The 15,646-nt window shown below is 42.0% G+C and overlaps 1 protein-coding gene across 1 annotated transcript in view; it reads right to left on the bottom strand.

Annotated features, from left to right (window-relative positions):
• LAMC1 (laminin subunit gamma 1) overlaps positions 1–15,646 on the bottom strand; it is a 126,165-nt gene that overhangs the window by 36,951 nt on the left and 73,568 nt on the right. The window contains exons 2-8 of the mRNA XM_057543444.1: positions 11,911–12,215; positions 7,137–7,267; positions 4,933–5,099; positions 1,748–1,936; positions 786–903; positions 323–421; positions 95–231 (exon numbers count right to left, since the gene is read on the bottom strand). Coding sequence (XP_057399427.1) covers positions 95–231; positions 323–421; positions 786–903; positions 1,748–1,936; positions 4,933–5,099; positions 7,137–7,267; positions 11,911–12,215 — 1,146 coding nt within the window. The remainder of the gene's footprint in view (positions 1–94; positions 232–322; positions 422–785; positions 904–1,747; positions 1,937–4,932; positions 5,100–7,136; positions 7,268–11,910; positions 12,216–15,646) is intronic.

The following is a 15,646-nucleotide window of genomic DNA, read 5'->3' as shown; positions in this document are numbered from 1 at the left end:
TACCGTCAAAAAAATCCTCAAAGAGCTACTGACTTTTTAACATTGTAAATTTAATCTCACGATTCTAGAGGACAAAAGGAAAGGTCTACTTTACCAATCTGAAAGGTAGAGGTTATAGAATAAACACTGTAGCCGACAGCATTTGTACAGACAGAAGAATGCCCAAAGCAGAAGCAAGGTGTGCAACCCATAGGATTAGATGATTCCAGATTAAAAAATCCAGGTTTGCATCTGAAAGAGATTAAGATACAATCAGGTATTCATTGTACTTGAAATATGATAATAGAGAAAATACAATATGGCTAGAGAAAAAATGAGCTACCTCTCACAATTGAAGCCTTCGACATTGTCTTTGCAAACACATCTTCCTGTTTCAAAATTACATTCGTCTGTGCTGCCAGAAGGATTACAAGAGCATGGCCTATTGGATGGAAAATGGAGGAAAACAATGAAATAAGAGAAAAGATAAAGAAATTCCACTCAATCTTTTGTTTTATATGTTAACAGATTTTTTAAAAAGGAATACATAAAAGAGCAAAATGAATCCTAAAGTCATCTTTATATTTGGATTTGATTTCAATCAAGGATAACCATCACATTTAGACATTGAAAACTCTGCTTCACCTCTGTACAAAACAATCCTGGATCATCATTACAGCTAGAAGCCTTAAATCTTGGTTTACAAGTATTATGGGGGGAAAACGTTTATATGGCTGCAGACCAGCTACAACACCTATTATTAACAATCAGCTACATTTGGATTCTGCCCCCTTGAAAAATCTTACCTGCATCCAGCCTCAGTAAGAGAATGGTACCCAGGCTGGCAACGGTCACATTTGTCCCCCATCACTCCAGGCTTACAGCTACATCTGCCATAGCTATCACACTGTGTACTGAGAGAACCTGAAATTTAAAGTGCTCAGTGTCAACCACCAGTTAGGTAAGTAAAATTAATGTCTCAATGAAAGAAGGTTGGTAACTAAAAACAATGCCTGAAAACCAGAATGCAGATTGTTTTTCAGTATCTAGATGGTAACCAAGAGAATAAAGATCAAATTTTAAATCAGAACACTCTCAAAATCATACCCCTTGAAGCCATGACTTTTAAACTTTCCAGACATACACCCGAAGATGAATCTACTCATAACTGTTGAAAAACACTAACAAATCACTCTGTACCTAATGGTAAACCGTACACAGAACCAGTCACTGCTCTGTGGACAAGCACAGGCTCCTTATGGCCTGTGTCTAGAATTTAAGTGTATACAGGCACGAATAACAAAAATAAAGTTCAAACTCCTGAAAAAGTACAACAGACTAAGAGCACTCCTCTGAACACACACCAATGTGCTGAAAGAGGTCAGCCCTCCAAGGAGGTTAGACTAAACAAAATCATTAACAAGGAAGAACTCACGAAGCAGCTAACCTTTTACAGTCAAAGTTCAAATGGTCTTGATGATCTTATTGCTAATTATTTACAAAACCATTACTCAGGCCAACCCCACATTTTTATACACACCAGAAAATCATCCGAAGGCCCAACTTGGTTAAAGAGAGCAGAGGCAGATCCTAAATCATTTACATGATATAACATGTAAATTATAACAATAAATTATAACAATGTACACTCTCCTATACTTAAGCTGTGCGAATCCCTAGGAAACAAAGCTTTATTTTCTGGGGGTACAGGGAATGCTTATTTTGTCTTCCAACCATCACAATGAAGCAGACTCTGCCTGTCACTTACCAACAGGACTACAGTGGCAGGGAGAGCAGGCTTCTCTGTTCCCAAGGCGGAAGAAATTCTCCCGGCACCTCTCACAGTTGGCGCCGTCCGTGTTATCCTGGCAGTTGGTACAGTGGCCACCATGGCCCGTGGAACGGTATAGTTCAGGGTCAAAGTAGCATTCCTGCGATCGGCCATTGCAGTCACAGGCTGTTGGCCAAAACGTTAAGTCAGATCCATGTTCCTTTACAAACAGCATTTTAAAAGACTCAAAGAAAACAAAACCATAATTTCCCCACATCTCTGACAGACAGGTGGTGGCAGATTAAGAACGACCACCAGGTGCACCGTTCACTCAAAAACAAAAACGAAAACTGTATGTCTGTCTATAAAGGGTTCATACAGTCAGGTTAACAGCTTACTAAGAAATGTTCATCCTTATCAAAAATAGTACCATCATAAAACATAAGTAATCCTTGTACTCAGGAATCTCCGCATAGTTGTTCACATACAAACAAAAGCCAAGTCAAATTACAATTCTTCTGAATCTTTATCCTTCATTCTAATACCAAGTCCAAGCACAAGGGGCCAATTTATATGCAGGCTTCAATTTATGTTAACTTTTCAGGGCTCAGACAATTCAAATACATTAGATACCAACTTCTACAATGCCAGATTACTTGCATACCCAGACGGGAGTAATCTTGAGACACATGGGTAAAAATTAGTGCCTCTTTCGAAAGAAGCAGGAAATCTATAGATCCGCAAGAAAGTAAATCCACAAGAAGGGAAATCTAGATCCACAGATGCCTCCATCTGCTGGGAAGCCATAGTGCCAAATGGGTCATCTGTTAAGTAGCTATATTCCCTACAGAACGAGTATCTGTAGTCACTGAAAATCTTTATTATATTTATACTAAGATGATTTTTTCCAAATTATTGATTCTGCCCCAAGTACAGACACTAAATAAAAATAAAATTTTAGGGCTTCCCTGGTGGCGCAGTGGTTGAGAGTCTGCCTGCTAATGCAGGGGACACGGGTTCGAGCCCTGGTCTGGGAAGATCCCACATGCCGCGGAGCAGCTGGGCCCGTGAGCCACAACTACTGAGCCTGCGCGTCTGGAGCCTGTGCCCCGCAACGGGAGGGGCCGCAATAGTGAAAGGCCCGCGCACCGCGATGAAGAGCGGTCCCCACACCGCGATGAAGAGTGGCCCCCACTTGCCGCAACTAGAGAAAAGCCCTCGCACGAACCGAAGACCCAACACAGCCAAAAATAAATAAATAAATAAATAAAGTAGCTATAAAAGTAACATAAAATCAGCTTATAAAAAAAAAAAAAATAAAAAAAATAAAAAAAAATAAAATAAAATAAAATTTTATCTGATTACAGATAGAGCAGGAGATTGTTGTTTTTAAAAAAATTTGAATATACGTTTTTTTTTCTCCTCCCTGCCTTTACCATCAGTTCTCTTATGGTACTGTATTTGAAAACTTTTTAGGAACTTGAATCGCTGGCACCAAGAATTAGAGTTAAGTAACTTTGAAAGCTCCCATTCCCTTCGTCATCAGCTATTTCTCTTCCCTCAAGTCTCCCTAGATTATCTCGCAGTCAGCCCAGCTCACAGCACCTAGATGGTCGGGTGCTTAGAGATGGTGGGGCAGAACGATCCCCGTGTCTATGCCGTCCTAACCCACTGCTAAAGGCAGATGCTGTGGCCCCCTCGTCATCCGCTGGTCAGAGAGAAGGCAGCCGTCATCTTCTCTTCCCTAGCTCCAGCACCCTGACACCGTCATCTTCTCTTCCCTAGCTCCAGCACCCTGACACCGTCATCTTCTCTTCCCTAGCTCCAGCACCCTGACACCGTCATCTTCTCTTCCCTAGCTCCAGCACCCTGACAACACTGTAGCACTGTCGCACCTCCAGAAACTTCTCTCTTTGACGCACCATGGTGCTGAAGGGACCAAAGGGGAAAGCGAACTGACTTAGCTCCTTATCAAAGTCTGTTAGCTACTGTATTCTGTTCACTTGCTAGTGAGAGGCTGGATATAATGTTACACTTGTTTTTTTCCCATATAATGTTCCTGGATAGACTCAAAATATGACATCGTTAAGCAGATTACTTTTCAAACACATGTGGACATTTCATTAGATGTCACATCTTAGGAGTATTTCATTTTTCCTTTTATCAGCCTTTATCATGTAGCTTCCAACACTGGATATTACAGTTCAGTAAAAGAATTAAACAAGTTCAAGTGCTTAGGAATGCTAGAGGAGGCTATAAAATTTATCTGAAAACGTGAATAAGAAAATCTGCTGTAGGCAGCTAATGGAAACAGTCATGAGTCAGGATATTGGTCCTTTTTCAAGGTTTCTGCCAATAATTCCTGCAAGTTCAGAGTGTCTTCCTTCTTATTCCCTTTATTACCAAGAGGATACGATAAGGAATATTTATAAGGACATAAGAAAACGTTGCTGCTTTAAAAGTTTCTCACTTTCAAGCCCTTGGCAAATCATGATTACACGGTTTCATGATTTTTCTCCTGAGATTGCTTTCTCTACCTCTTGAGAATAAACCAAGACATTATGAAGGAATAAACAATGTGTAATCTTTTTCATTTTACCTCTTCCTAAGAATACTAGGATCTACTCTTCTTCCCAGAGCCACCCACCTCTGCATGATGGAAGCAGGAAAATCCTCCCCATTGTGCTCTTTAGTGAGATAAAGAAAAAATAATTTTGATAAATAATCCATCGAATAGCAGTCTTAGTCTAGAAGTCATCACACCTGACAAATGTCAATCAACAATCCTGGCTGTTTGAATAAATGAGCATTGAAAGCAAGAAGAATATTTTAAAGGGCAACAAAGAAAAGACTGGAGAAACCATATTTTAGAGTAGGCAACCCCGGCCCAGTATTTAGAGCTAAGCAAAGGCCAAACCTTGAGGGTGCCGCTCCCATTCTGTTATGTGTGTTCATGAAGGAAACATAAAACCAGCACAGTTTATGTTTATGGCCAATTGCCCGCATCTATGATTTTCCTTTGACGTGCATGCAGGTTATTGTTCTACACTCTCAAATTAGGGAAGAAGCTCTGCCTTTCAGGCTTTTCCTTTCAAGGAGGAATCAAAGGAAGTCACCAGTTCCTTCTCCCACCTCTGAAGTCCTCAAGACAATTTAGCAGACGAACACCAAGGGGCACTCACGCAGGCATTCGCTGGCACCCTCGGCAGTCGCCCTCCTCCATGGCCGGTCATTGAAGAAAGGAAGGCACTTCTCACAGTCTACGCCATAAGTATTATGTTTGCAATTGCACACCAGCTTGTCAAATTCATTCTTCACGCACTCGCTTGCATGTCCGTTACATTTACACCTGGGGAGAGAAGAGACCCTTGAAAGAATGAAACACCTATGAAGCCCCGAAACGGATGCAGAAAAAGGATGTACACAGAGAACTAAAAACCACCTCAGGATGTTTTTGAGTTTACCACTCAAAACTGTAAACTGAGAAACTGAGCAAGATTAAGTAATGACTGTGTGTTTTCAGGTATGAAGAAAAATTAAACAAGACAGAAAAAAAAAGGTAGCTTTATTTAACAGGGGATGGGGCATTAACCGGACATGAGAAGAAAGTCCCCAACAATTTCTGAGGACATCTGTAGGACCATTTCCTGAAGTGAAATGTGTGCATCTCAAGAGGCAGCCAAGTGTAGTGGTTAAGAAGAACATGGACTCCAAGGCCAGGCCGCCTGGGTTCGAAACCTTGCCCTGTGACTTACCAATGTAACTTAAACTCGGTGCCTTACCTGTAAAATAGGGAGGATGATAATACCTATTTCATAGAGTTATTGAGAAGATCAAGAGGTTGCTATATGTATGTGCCCAGGACTGTACAGGCATGTAACAAGTCAATAAATTTCAGCAGTAATCTGCCATCATGATTTTAAAGTATTTGATGTGAAGACAGTGAGAGACAGATACCACACCATCATATGGATCTCTGGTAGACTGACATTCCCTCAGGTTGTTTGGGGCAAGAATCCTTGAAGGAGCCTCTAGATGCAGGTACTACCATAAACTAAGAACTCATGGAAATCCCCATGAATACTAACACGCACCCTGGTGCAGAGCCGTTACCCTCACTCGCTCTTTAAAGATAGCAATCAGTTCCACAGCTTCAAGCACCACTTAATAATACACTCAAACACTTCTGAAACATCTACAGTGCACCAGGATGAATCCCAAATGTATATCTCCAGGCTGCCTCTTTCTCCCAAGCTCCTGTCCTTGACTGCTGCACAAATTTAGATGTCCTCCACGACTTAAAACTTCACATTCTACAACTAAACTCACCACCTTCCCAAATGAGCTCATCTTCTCCATTTATTTTGTTAATGATACCACAATTCTCCTGGTCACTAAACCTTCAAAATCACCTTTGACTAAAATCCTGATAATTCTTCCTTCATAAAATGCACCTAAATGTTTCTTTCCATTCTGCTGTCACCACCTTAATGTCAGGTATTTGTCACCTAACACCTAGATGACAGCATAATAACAGGAATATAAATTCTCTCGATCATATTCTACTGTTACCTTGTCTGCAGTTAATCTTCTTAATCTACTGTGTTGAAATCATAGCCCTAACTCCAAAAAAGTACATGATTTCTCATTGGTTACAGTTTCCATCAACTTTCACTGAGCATCAATCCCATACCAGGAACACTGCATAGAAAAATAATGTTTCTGCTCTTGAGACTTCATAGTCTATTACAAGGGGAGGTAAGTCCAAGATCCTTGGCTCACTGTCTAAGGTCTCTGGCTACCAAACTCTCTCTGGTTTACAACTCCACAAATTCATATAAGATTTTCCTTAAGTCAAGGAGGTTTAAACGCTTCCAACTCTAAACTTTTGCTCATGACGTGCACCCAACCCTCCTGCACCCAACCCAGACATCCTCTCTCCTGATCTAAACCCTACCTATTCTTCGACGCCCAGCTTAGATTCCATTTGTTTCTTTAGCCTGACAGTCCTGTAACTATTCTCTGACACATGACATCTCTTTATCTAAAACGCTTGATGGTACTAGTATTTAACTTTTCGCATATTCATACATCGCCTGCCCCATTCACCTGTAGGATCCTAGAAGGTCAGGTCCTTCTCAGTAAGTGAGTGTCAGACTTGCACTTCCTCAGTAGCTTTATAGTGCCTATCATAGAGCTTTGCACTTAAATGCTCAATAAGAATTCACTAATGTGTTGATTTGACAAGGTTTTAGAAAACCTAATTACTTTGTTTCCAGGATAATGAGGTCTAAAAACATTACTAATACAGTTGTAAACAAGTTGCTACATTCACTTCTACACCAAAGCTCCAATCACTTTCAAGGTTATTTAATGGTTTACTTACCTACCACCCACAGCGAAATCAGAGATTGCATAATAATAGGATTTGAGAACTTTGGGGTCATTAAACACTTCATCTCCAAAAGTGTTCAGGCGATTGAGTGTTACTCTGATGTCAGTGGCAGTTACCCATTCCTGTCAGAAAACAAAAACACAGAAAAGATAGGTAAAGAAGATAAGAGACATATATGTGACAAAATCTTCTAAACAGTTAATGTATCATTTAACTTATGTCCTCTTCTGGCATTAAATCTGTTATAACACTCAGGGACTCCTTTCATTTCTTCATACTTGAATTTCCTTCTTGACTCTTCCCTTCTTTGATCTAAGTTGTTACTTTACCACTCAGAGTCTCCCGAGGCAGGAATAATATTAGTTTCTTCACAAGGCTGTAGAGAGGCTTAAATGAAATATGCTTTTCAACGCTCAGCATGCATTAGGTAGTCAACACACATGTCTCGTCTCTCTATCCTGTATCCACACCCCAAAGCCAGTCAAGAGAAGCCAGCACAGAGCTCACGTAGTACCACCACTCTATCAGATACACTGGTCATTACCTCCTCCTGCCCATCTTGTACCATCTCCCTCTCCCTCTTACCCAATCCACTACGGACAGATCTGGGAGACACATCCAAGCACAAAGCAATCAATCATTACACTGGCCTGAACCAATCAGACGTACTCTTTGTCTTGACCCTTCCCAAATGTCACTTCTCGTGAGGCCTTCCCTGGCCACTCTATCTAAAATCGCCACCCCCACCCTCCCCCCGCCAGCCCCCTGCAACTCCCTATTTCCCTTCCCTATTTTATTTAAATTGCCTGTTTCCATCACCACCATCTGCCCACCCCACCATTGCCACCACCAGATTATAAGCCCCACAGGGCAGGAATTTGTTTTGTTTTGTTCACTGCATTTCACTAGTGCTTAGCATATAGTTGGTGCTCAAGTAACATTTGCCGAGCAAATGAACAGACTTGAGGAAACGACAACTGATCAAGTTGGTAGGTATACCATAATGGCAGAGGACAAGAATGAAGGTTATACAGTTTTCCCCTCGGTTTTATGAGACCTAAGCGCTTACAATAAATGCCCTTTCATTGAGCTAATTTTAGTCAGATGTTTACATCTGTAGTAATTATAATAATTATCCCAATGAATCACGTCTGCCAGTGTCCACAACCTGTGCGGTCCCTGTCCACGCTGATTCTAGGCTTGGGCATGTGACTTGCTTTGGCCAAGGAGACATCAGCAAATATGACACAAGCAGAGGTTTAACAAGCATGTGTGCACCGGGATTAACCCTCTTGGAATACTTCCTCCATCACATGAAGAAGCCTAGTCTAGCCCCCTTGAGGATGTAAGACCACAGGGAGGGAAAAACCCAGCTCCCAGCTGACCTTCCAGGGAGCGAGCCCAGGCCAACACAAAATAGTGAGAAATAATAAATCACGGTTGTTTAAAACCATTAAGTTTTAGAGTGGTATATTACATAAAACTACCCAAATATACCATGTCCACTTACTTACTTATTTATTTTATTTTTTGGCCACACCCCACGGCATGTGGGATCTTAGTTCCCTGACCAGGGATCGAACCCCCCACACCCCCTGCAGTGAAAGCACGGAGTCTTAACCACTGGACTGCCAGGGAAGTCCCCCATGTCCACTTTAAGTCCTCTCCTGGGACTGCATATCAGCATCACCTACGGAGACGTTAACAAGCACGTGCAGAGCTGCAGGCGTCTATGTTTTCAGAAGGCTTCACATGAGACTGGGAAGCACACCCCTGATTAAGAATCACTGCTTACACCAGGCCAAACACCTAGCATGTAGAAAAACACAGAGAGCTCATCAAGGCTTATCTCCATGAAGCCTTCATGTATAATTAGAAAGGAGAAGAGATGATGATTTCACCATATTCAAACTTGGAACTCCAATAACAACGCCCACTCATGGCCACAATGTTAGGAATCTTTTAGTCGTCTGTAGTGTAAACAGCTAAACATATCTCTGTGTTTAATGCTTATTATATCTTCGACAGGCTTCATCTTTTTTTTTTTTTTTTTTTTTTAAACATCTTTATTGAAGTATAATTGCCTTACAATCGTGTGTTAGCTTCTGCTTTTTAACAAAGTGAATCAGTTATACATATACAATATGTTCCCATTTCTCTTCCCTCTTGCATCTCCCTCCCTCCCACCCTCCCCATGACAGGCTTCATCTTTATCACAGCTCTCCTGGAATAAAAGCTTCTCAAGAGTTGAATCTAAGCCTTTTTTTTTTTTTTTTTTTTTTTTTCCATAACGGGCATCTTAAAAAGAACAGACTCTAGAACTAGACTTTCTAGGTTTTGAATCCCAGTTCTGCCACTTAAAACTGTGTGATTTGGGGCAAGTGAGTTTATCTTTTCTGGGCCTCTGATTCCTCATCTGTAAAATGGAGAAAATAAAAGTATCTATCTTATAGAGTTATTGGGAAGGTTAAATGTGTTAATACATTTAATATATCTAAAGGTTTAGAACAATGCTTGTCACATTGTGGCACATTATAGTAAGTGCTATAATAAATGCTAATTATTATTATAAATCACTACATGCTTAGTAATATTCATATACATTGAAACCGGGAAGGTTTCTGGGAGATCACAACTTTCAGAGGGAGGCACAGGGAGCAATGAGGGCAGAAGCCAACTGCCTCTCTCCTCACTGTCAGGTCGGCTACAAGTCATATCAGTTAACCCTCCTTGGCAATTATATATCAGAGCCAGAGCTCTTACATCCAGAGATGCATAATTCATGTTTTTGCATAATGATACCAACTGACCAAATCTACTGCAGATGCCCACAGCCTTTTGCCACATTTAGTCTTACGAGTTTCTGTGGCATGAAGAGTTAAGAAACATCAGAATTCCTATAGCTGGGGGAACTGCTTCAAGACAGGCTGACAAGGCATACAGTTAGCAAAGGTGCCAGAAAACCACAGTCACATCATTAACTCAGTGCTTTTCCCTACTGACTATACGGTTCCCTCCCCAGGACAGTAAAATACAATAATTCTTCCCTCCCCAGGAAGAATCAAAGTTAGAAAATGTGTGCCAGTTGACCAACTTATAGAGTATTTACAGATCACTTCTGCCCTAGGTAATCTGTCTCCTGCTTTTTCATCTATCAAAGTTGGTTATTCTTTCTGCCATTTATTTTGAACACACCTTACTGCCTTTGAAAGAAACATTTTCTGAAAGACCTTTGCAAACACACTCATTGCTCACCAGAACCCTCAGAGCTTACCAAAATCAAGATCTATGATCTCCCAGCAAACTACAGAAATACAATGGAAGGGAAGAACTGGACCCAGCGAGAATATATTCTCATCTTTTGCCACTGTCCAAAGCCACACAGCCAAATTAGACAAAGGGTCCTTGTACATAAAAAGTTCCAAAGAGAAAGAATGAGGGAACACAAAGGCATAAGGCCCAGAAAAACAGGGAGATTCCCTACTTAGAAGTCACAACAACTTTTCATAAAGTATACACAGCATTTGCAAACCCACATTCAGTCTTTCTTGTCTCAGCGAATTAATACAGGCTGTCCCCATTTAGATGTTAACTCCAGCCACGTGACAGAAGCATCTCCAGTCTGTGTGAACGTGCTGAGTATGGCATGACACGCATCTGTCTCTCCATAATCAAACAACCAGAACATAAGAAAAGGTCACAGACATCTAAGCAATACAGAAAGATTCCAAATTATAGTATATAAGGAATATGCACACGGCATTTATGAAAAAAGAAATCTTGGGCTTCCCTGGTGGCGCAGTGGTTGAGAGTCTGCCTGCCGATGCAGGGGACACAGGTTCGAGCCCTGGTCTGGGAAGATCCCACATGCTGCGGAGCAACTAGGCCCGTGAGCCACAGCTACTGAGCCTGCGCGTCTGGAGCCTGTGCTCCGCAACAAGAGAGGCCGAAATAGTGAGAGACCTGCGGCCTGCGCACTGCGATGAAGAGTGGCCCCCGCTTGCCGCAACTAGAGAAAGCCCTCGCACAGAAACGAAGACCCAACACAGCCAAAAATAAATAAATAAATAGATAAATAAAATTTTTAAAGAAAGAAATTTTTAATTCTTTCTATTGCCATATAGGGAAAAGTTTCTATCACCGTCCTTAAGCACTATACCAGGGTTACCTAAATTCATATCTTGTCACAAAAACCAGTGCTTTTAGGTGATAAAGAGTTTTCATAATGATTGGCAACAGTGCCAGACAAACCCAACCAAAATTTCCTTGTACAATAACAAAGGAAGGTAGAGTTCTTAAACATCTTGCTTCAGTTGTTCCCTCTTGCTAATATTAAAAAATAGTTTTTTTTAATTTTGTCAAATCAAAGAAGAGGTACGACAGGATACAAAAACATTTGGTAGATTCATTCAAATACCCTCCTTCAAAAGGAAAGCAGAAGCAAAATGTTTCCACTTCAAGTACAGAGACTCAAGTAAAAATTGTTCAACATTTTAAAAAATCTGTAAAACTTACATCCCAGAATACACGTGCATGAAAACTAAGAACAAACATCAACTGGGCCGCAGAAATAAAACTACTTTCCTTCACTTATTAAGAGAACACAGGAGAGCAGAATAAAATCCAGCTGTCTGTCCTGGTGGAGTAGGTGCTATTCCTACCCCTTACTTCAGAAGTGGGACCACGGTCCCCCACTACAGTGATCTTCCTGCATCCTGCCCGTGGAAGAACTGACTGGCTACCAAGCCAACCGCTAGGTGCCTACCTGCAGCACAGGGCTATTGTCAAAGTTGTAGGCGCTGGGCCTTCCTTCCAGGGTTGAAAAGGCCACGTTGCCCCCGGTGAGAGGGGAAATGTCACTGAATTCATCTGTGCACAAGGCCTGCTGCTCGTCCCCTCCCGTCCTGATGAAGCCTCGGTTTGCCTTCGAGTAGGTGTTCTCGCAGGAGCCGCTGTAGTACTGGTAAGGGACCCAGGGCCCCTCTTCCCGCGTGCGCTTGTAAATGGCGAAGCTCTCCGGGCGGCTGGTGTGGAACTTGAGGCGCACATATGTGATGTCAAACGCTTTTCCTGTGGGGCAAACACATCGATGTCCAGAAGTCATACGTATGAAGCACAGAAACCCCCTCTATTCCCACTTTGCTTTGGAACTTGACAAAGAAAGAGGATACAAACCGACCTGCGCACACTACGCTAAGAGGGTTCCAGAGCACACAACACACTGGCTGTGTCCAATAGGCTGTTCTAAGCCTGGAAACAGTGTGTGTTTTCCCACAGAAATAAGTTATAGCTGCACTCATAAGCTGGCTCATAAAAGCCCACTTATGATGTGTGTTGTTAAAATGTTGGTTGCCATGAAAAATGATAGCATATATTATGTACTTATATTGTTAAACAAAAATAAAACTGAGTGAACATGTGCATTTATCCTTAATGCCAGTGCTTCCACAAAAGCTTAATTAAAAGACAGAAAAGAAAATATTTGCTGGCTTTCTAAATGGGTCTTCTGGGCACTTTCAAGATTTTTAAAAATCGTTCTTTATTAATTTTAATGTTACTTCTTGATGCAGGAAGAGTATCATCAGCACTATTCTTCTGCTTACTTACCAGGTTAAGAAAGAGAAATCTGAGAAAGAGTGAAGGACAGTGATTGAGATGTGGGGCAGGGACTAGAGCAGGAAAGAAGAAAAAAGATTCCTCTAGTAGCTGACAAAGAGATGACAAAAAAAGAGAAAGAGAGAGAAGGGAAAGGCGGTTTAAAGAAGCTGTGTTCGAAAGAGAATATATGAGACATGAGTGCTGAGCAAGGAAGGACAGCAAGCGGGAGGAGCCAACGGACTGTCATCCCTCTGGAAGAAGAGTCACTGTGTCAGGCAGCTCCCTGCGGCAAGCAGAACACAGCCTGATGGCTGGGACAGCTTGGTTGCCAGCCAGCAGGATTTCAGGTGGGTAAAAAAGATAATGTGCAGCTGTTTTTAAACACCATTCATTCACAAATTGGTCTTTCTATCTCTGACAATATCTATATTTTGCTGCTTCTACGTTATAATGAAGATCACGGTTTGTCAACAAGTATGTATTGGGCACAACTACATGCTCAGTCCCATGTTATATACTTTGGGGGACAGGATGCATTAGACATAAGTGGTCCTTGAACTCGAGAAGCTTACGGTCTCTTCTGTCCAAGTGAATCAACTTCACAGGAAGAACCACCCTACAAAGCCCACAGAAGAGGAATTCCTGCACTCTCAGAAGTGTTGAGGAGAGACTTCTGCCATTCTCTCACTTCCTCACACCCACTCATCCCCAGGGGAGAAGGAGTGTTGCTCATGTGTGGCCCGGAATCTCCTCAGCTCTCTCCTAGGTGCCACCCGTGTCCCCCTCTCTCCTCTCCCTCACTCCTCAGTGCCAGGCATCACCTCTGCCACTGTGCGGGGGAGGCCTGCTGCTGTCCTGCTACTCGATTCAGGACTAAGTGGATGAGCTCAACTGGGGTGGGGCAAAAGGCCCGTGTAAGCTGTATGTCCAGGCTCTGTTCTTCAAGCCAGTTTTATCTGTAATAAAACTGATATGATGAGCCATATCTGACTCCATTTCCCAACTGGTTCAGATCTTAAAAGAGGGGTTTGATTAACTGTCCCCCATAGAATGAAACATTCACACGCATAAGATCTTGAACATAAAGGTGTATGGCATGATGGAAAAAACACAGGCCTGGGCATTATGAGACCTGAGTACAGATCCTGGCTCCTTCAATTACTAGCTGTGTGATTTCTGTTCCGTCATTTTCTCCTCTGTGAAAATGAGGGTGATACAGACATAGAGAACAGACTGTGGTTGCCAAGGAGGAGGGGTGGGTAGGGGAGGGAAGGATTGGGAGTTTGGGATTAGTAGATGCAAACTATTATATATAGGATGGATAAACAACAAGGTCCTACTGTATATCACAGGGAACTATATTTAGTATCCTGTGATAAACCATAATGGAAAAGAATATGAAAAAGAATATATATGTATAAACTAAGTCACTTTGCTGTACAGCAGAAATTAACACAACATTGTAAATCAACTATACTTCAATAAAATAAAATAAAATAAAATGAGGGTGATAATCCCTGAGCCTCCTACCTCAAAGAGTTGTTGGAAGGTCAAACTAAGATCTTGCATATACCTGATTCACTATAAAACCCTATACAAACATAAGGCATTATTATAATACGGTACAGAAGAGAATTCCTGAACTAGGATCCTGGAGATGTTCGCACACAAGAGCCTGATCGTACAAGGGCCTACCTGGTATAGTTGCCAAAGAATATTTTACAAATCCGGATCTTCTACCTAGGAGGCAGTATAACACTTTGTCTGGACACAGGTCACGCAAATACAGTTTACAACCTTCTTGTTCAAAGAATGCAAATTTAGCCTGTATCTCTTTACTGTGTCAAAAATGTAAAGACGTCACCTTTGAATGAAGGCGAGGTTATAATACAGTATCGATGGCATTCCAGAGACTACCTAAAACATTCTGGAATGGTAGAACAATTTAGTTTTACTCATGAGTATGTGGCTTGGGATGTTCAAAGGCTTACTCACTAATCTGTGGATTACAGATTACCCTTGCTTTTCTATTTTCTCTGTCTGCATTTCTGCCATCTCATTGTTCTTTAGCAACCCAACCTACAGGAGAATGGATCAAAGGAGAGGAGGTAAAATGGGTCAGGGTATCCTGTGTCCCAGACAAACATCTGCACCACAAAGCCACACACTGAAAGAAACAGGCATATGTGGTCACTCCGTGTCGGTACAAACACAGCGATGGGTGGCAGAACGTCAGAAAAGCAACTCCGCTAGCATTAAACTTTGAAGCACCCTAGCTTGCTGCTGCTGGCGCTGCCTCACCAAGCCTCATTTTCAGAGCTGCTTTTTTCATTGTAACTTATAGCTACAGTTGAAAGAGGTAGAGGGCTCTGTGGCAATCGGTAAAGGAGGCTCACACATTCCACATTCCACACAACAAGATGGCCACGTGCATGACCTTCGACATTGCAGCCAGCCCAGTAGTGGATACAGATCACTGCAATTCCATGTGATGAGTGCTATGACAGGGGAAGGACATGAGGTTTTGGGAGCATGGAGGAAAGTCACCTAACCCACATCTATGAGGTCAAGATATTTTCTAGAGGAAGTGACATCTAAATCCAAGACCTGAGGAATGCAGAGGAATTAGCTAGGCCAACAGAGATCAGTCATCCAGGCAGATGGAATAGGATGTATGAAAGCCCAGAGAACACAGAGGAGTGGCCACTGGAAGAATCAGAGGTGTGCAGTACATCTAGAACTGGAGAGAATGGCTGGAGATGAGTCAGCTAGCAAGCATAGCACGCCAGGCCTGAGGCCATGCTAAAGAGCAACTTCAACTTCCTCAGGCTGATGGCAAGCCATTGAAGAATTTACGTCAGGAAATGTATGATCAGGTCTGATTTTTAGAAAGATCATTGTGG

The sequence above is a fragment of the Balaenoptera acutorostrata genome, chromosome 1 (genome assembly GCF_949987535.1).
Source record: "Balaenoptera acutorostrata chromosome 1, mBalAcu1.1, whole genome shotgun sequence".
Classification (NCBI taxonomy): Eukaryota; Metazoa; Chordata; class Mammalia; order Artiodactyla; family Balaenopteridae; genus Balaenoptera; species Balaenoptera acutorostrata.
The sequence above is the reverse complement of the archived record's forward strand: the minus strand, read 5'-3'. Positions and strand labels throughout refer to the sequence as shown.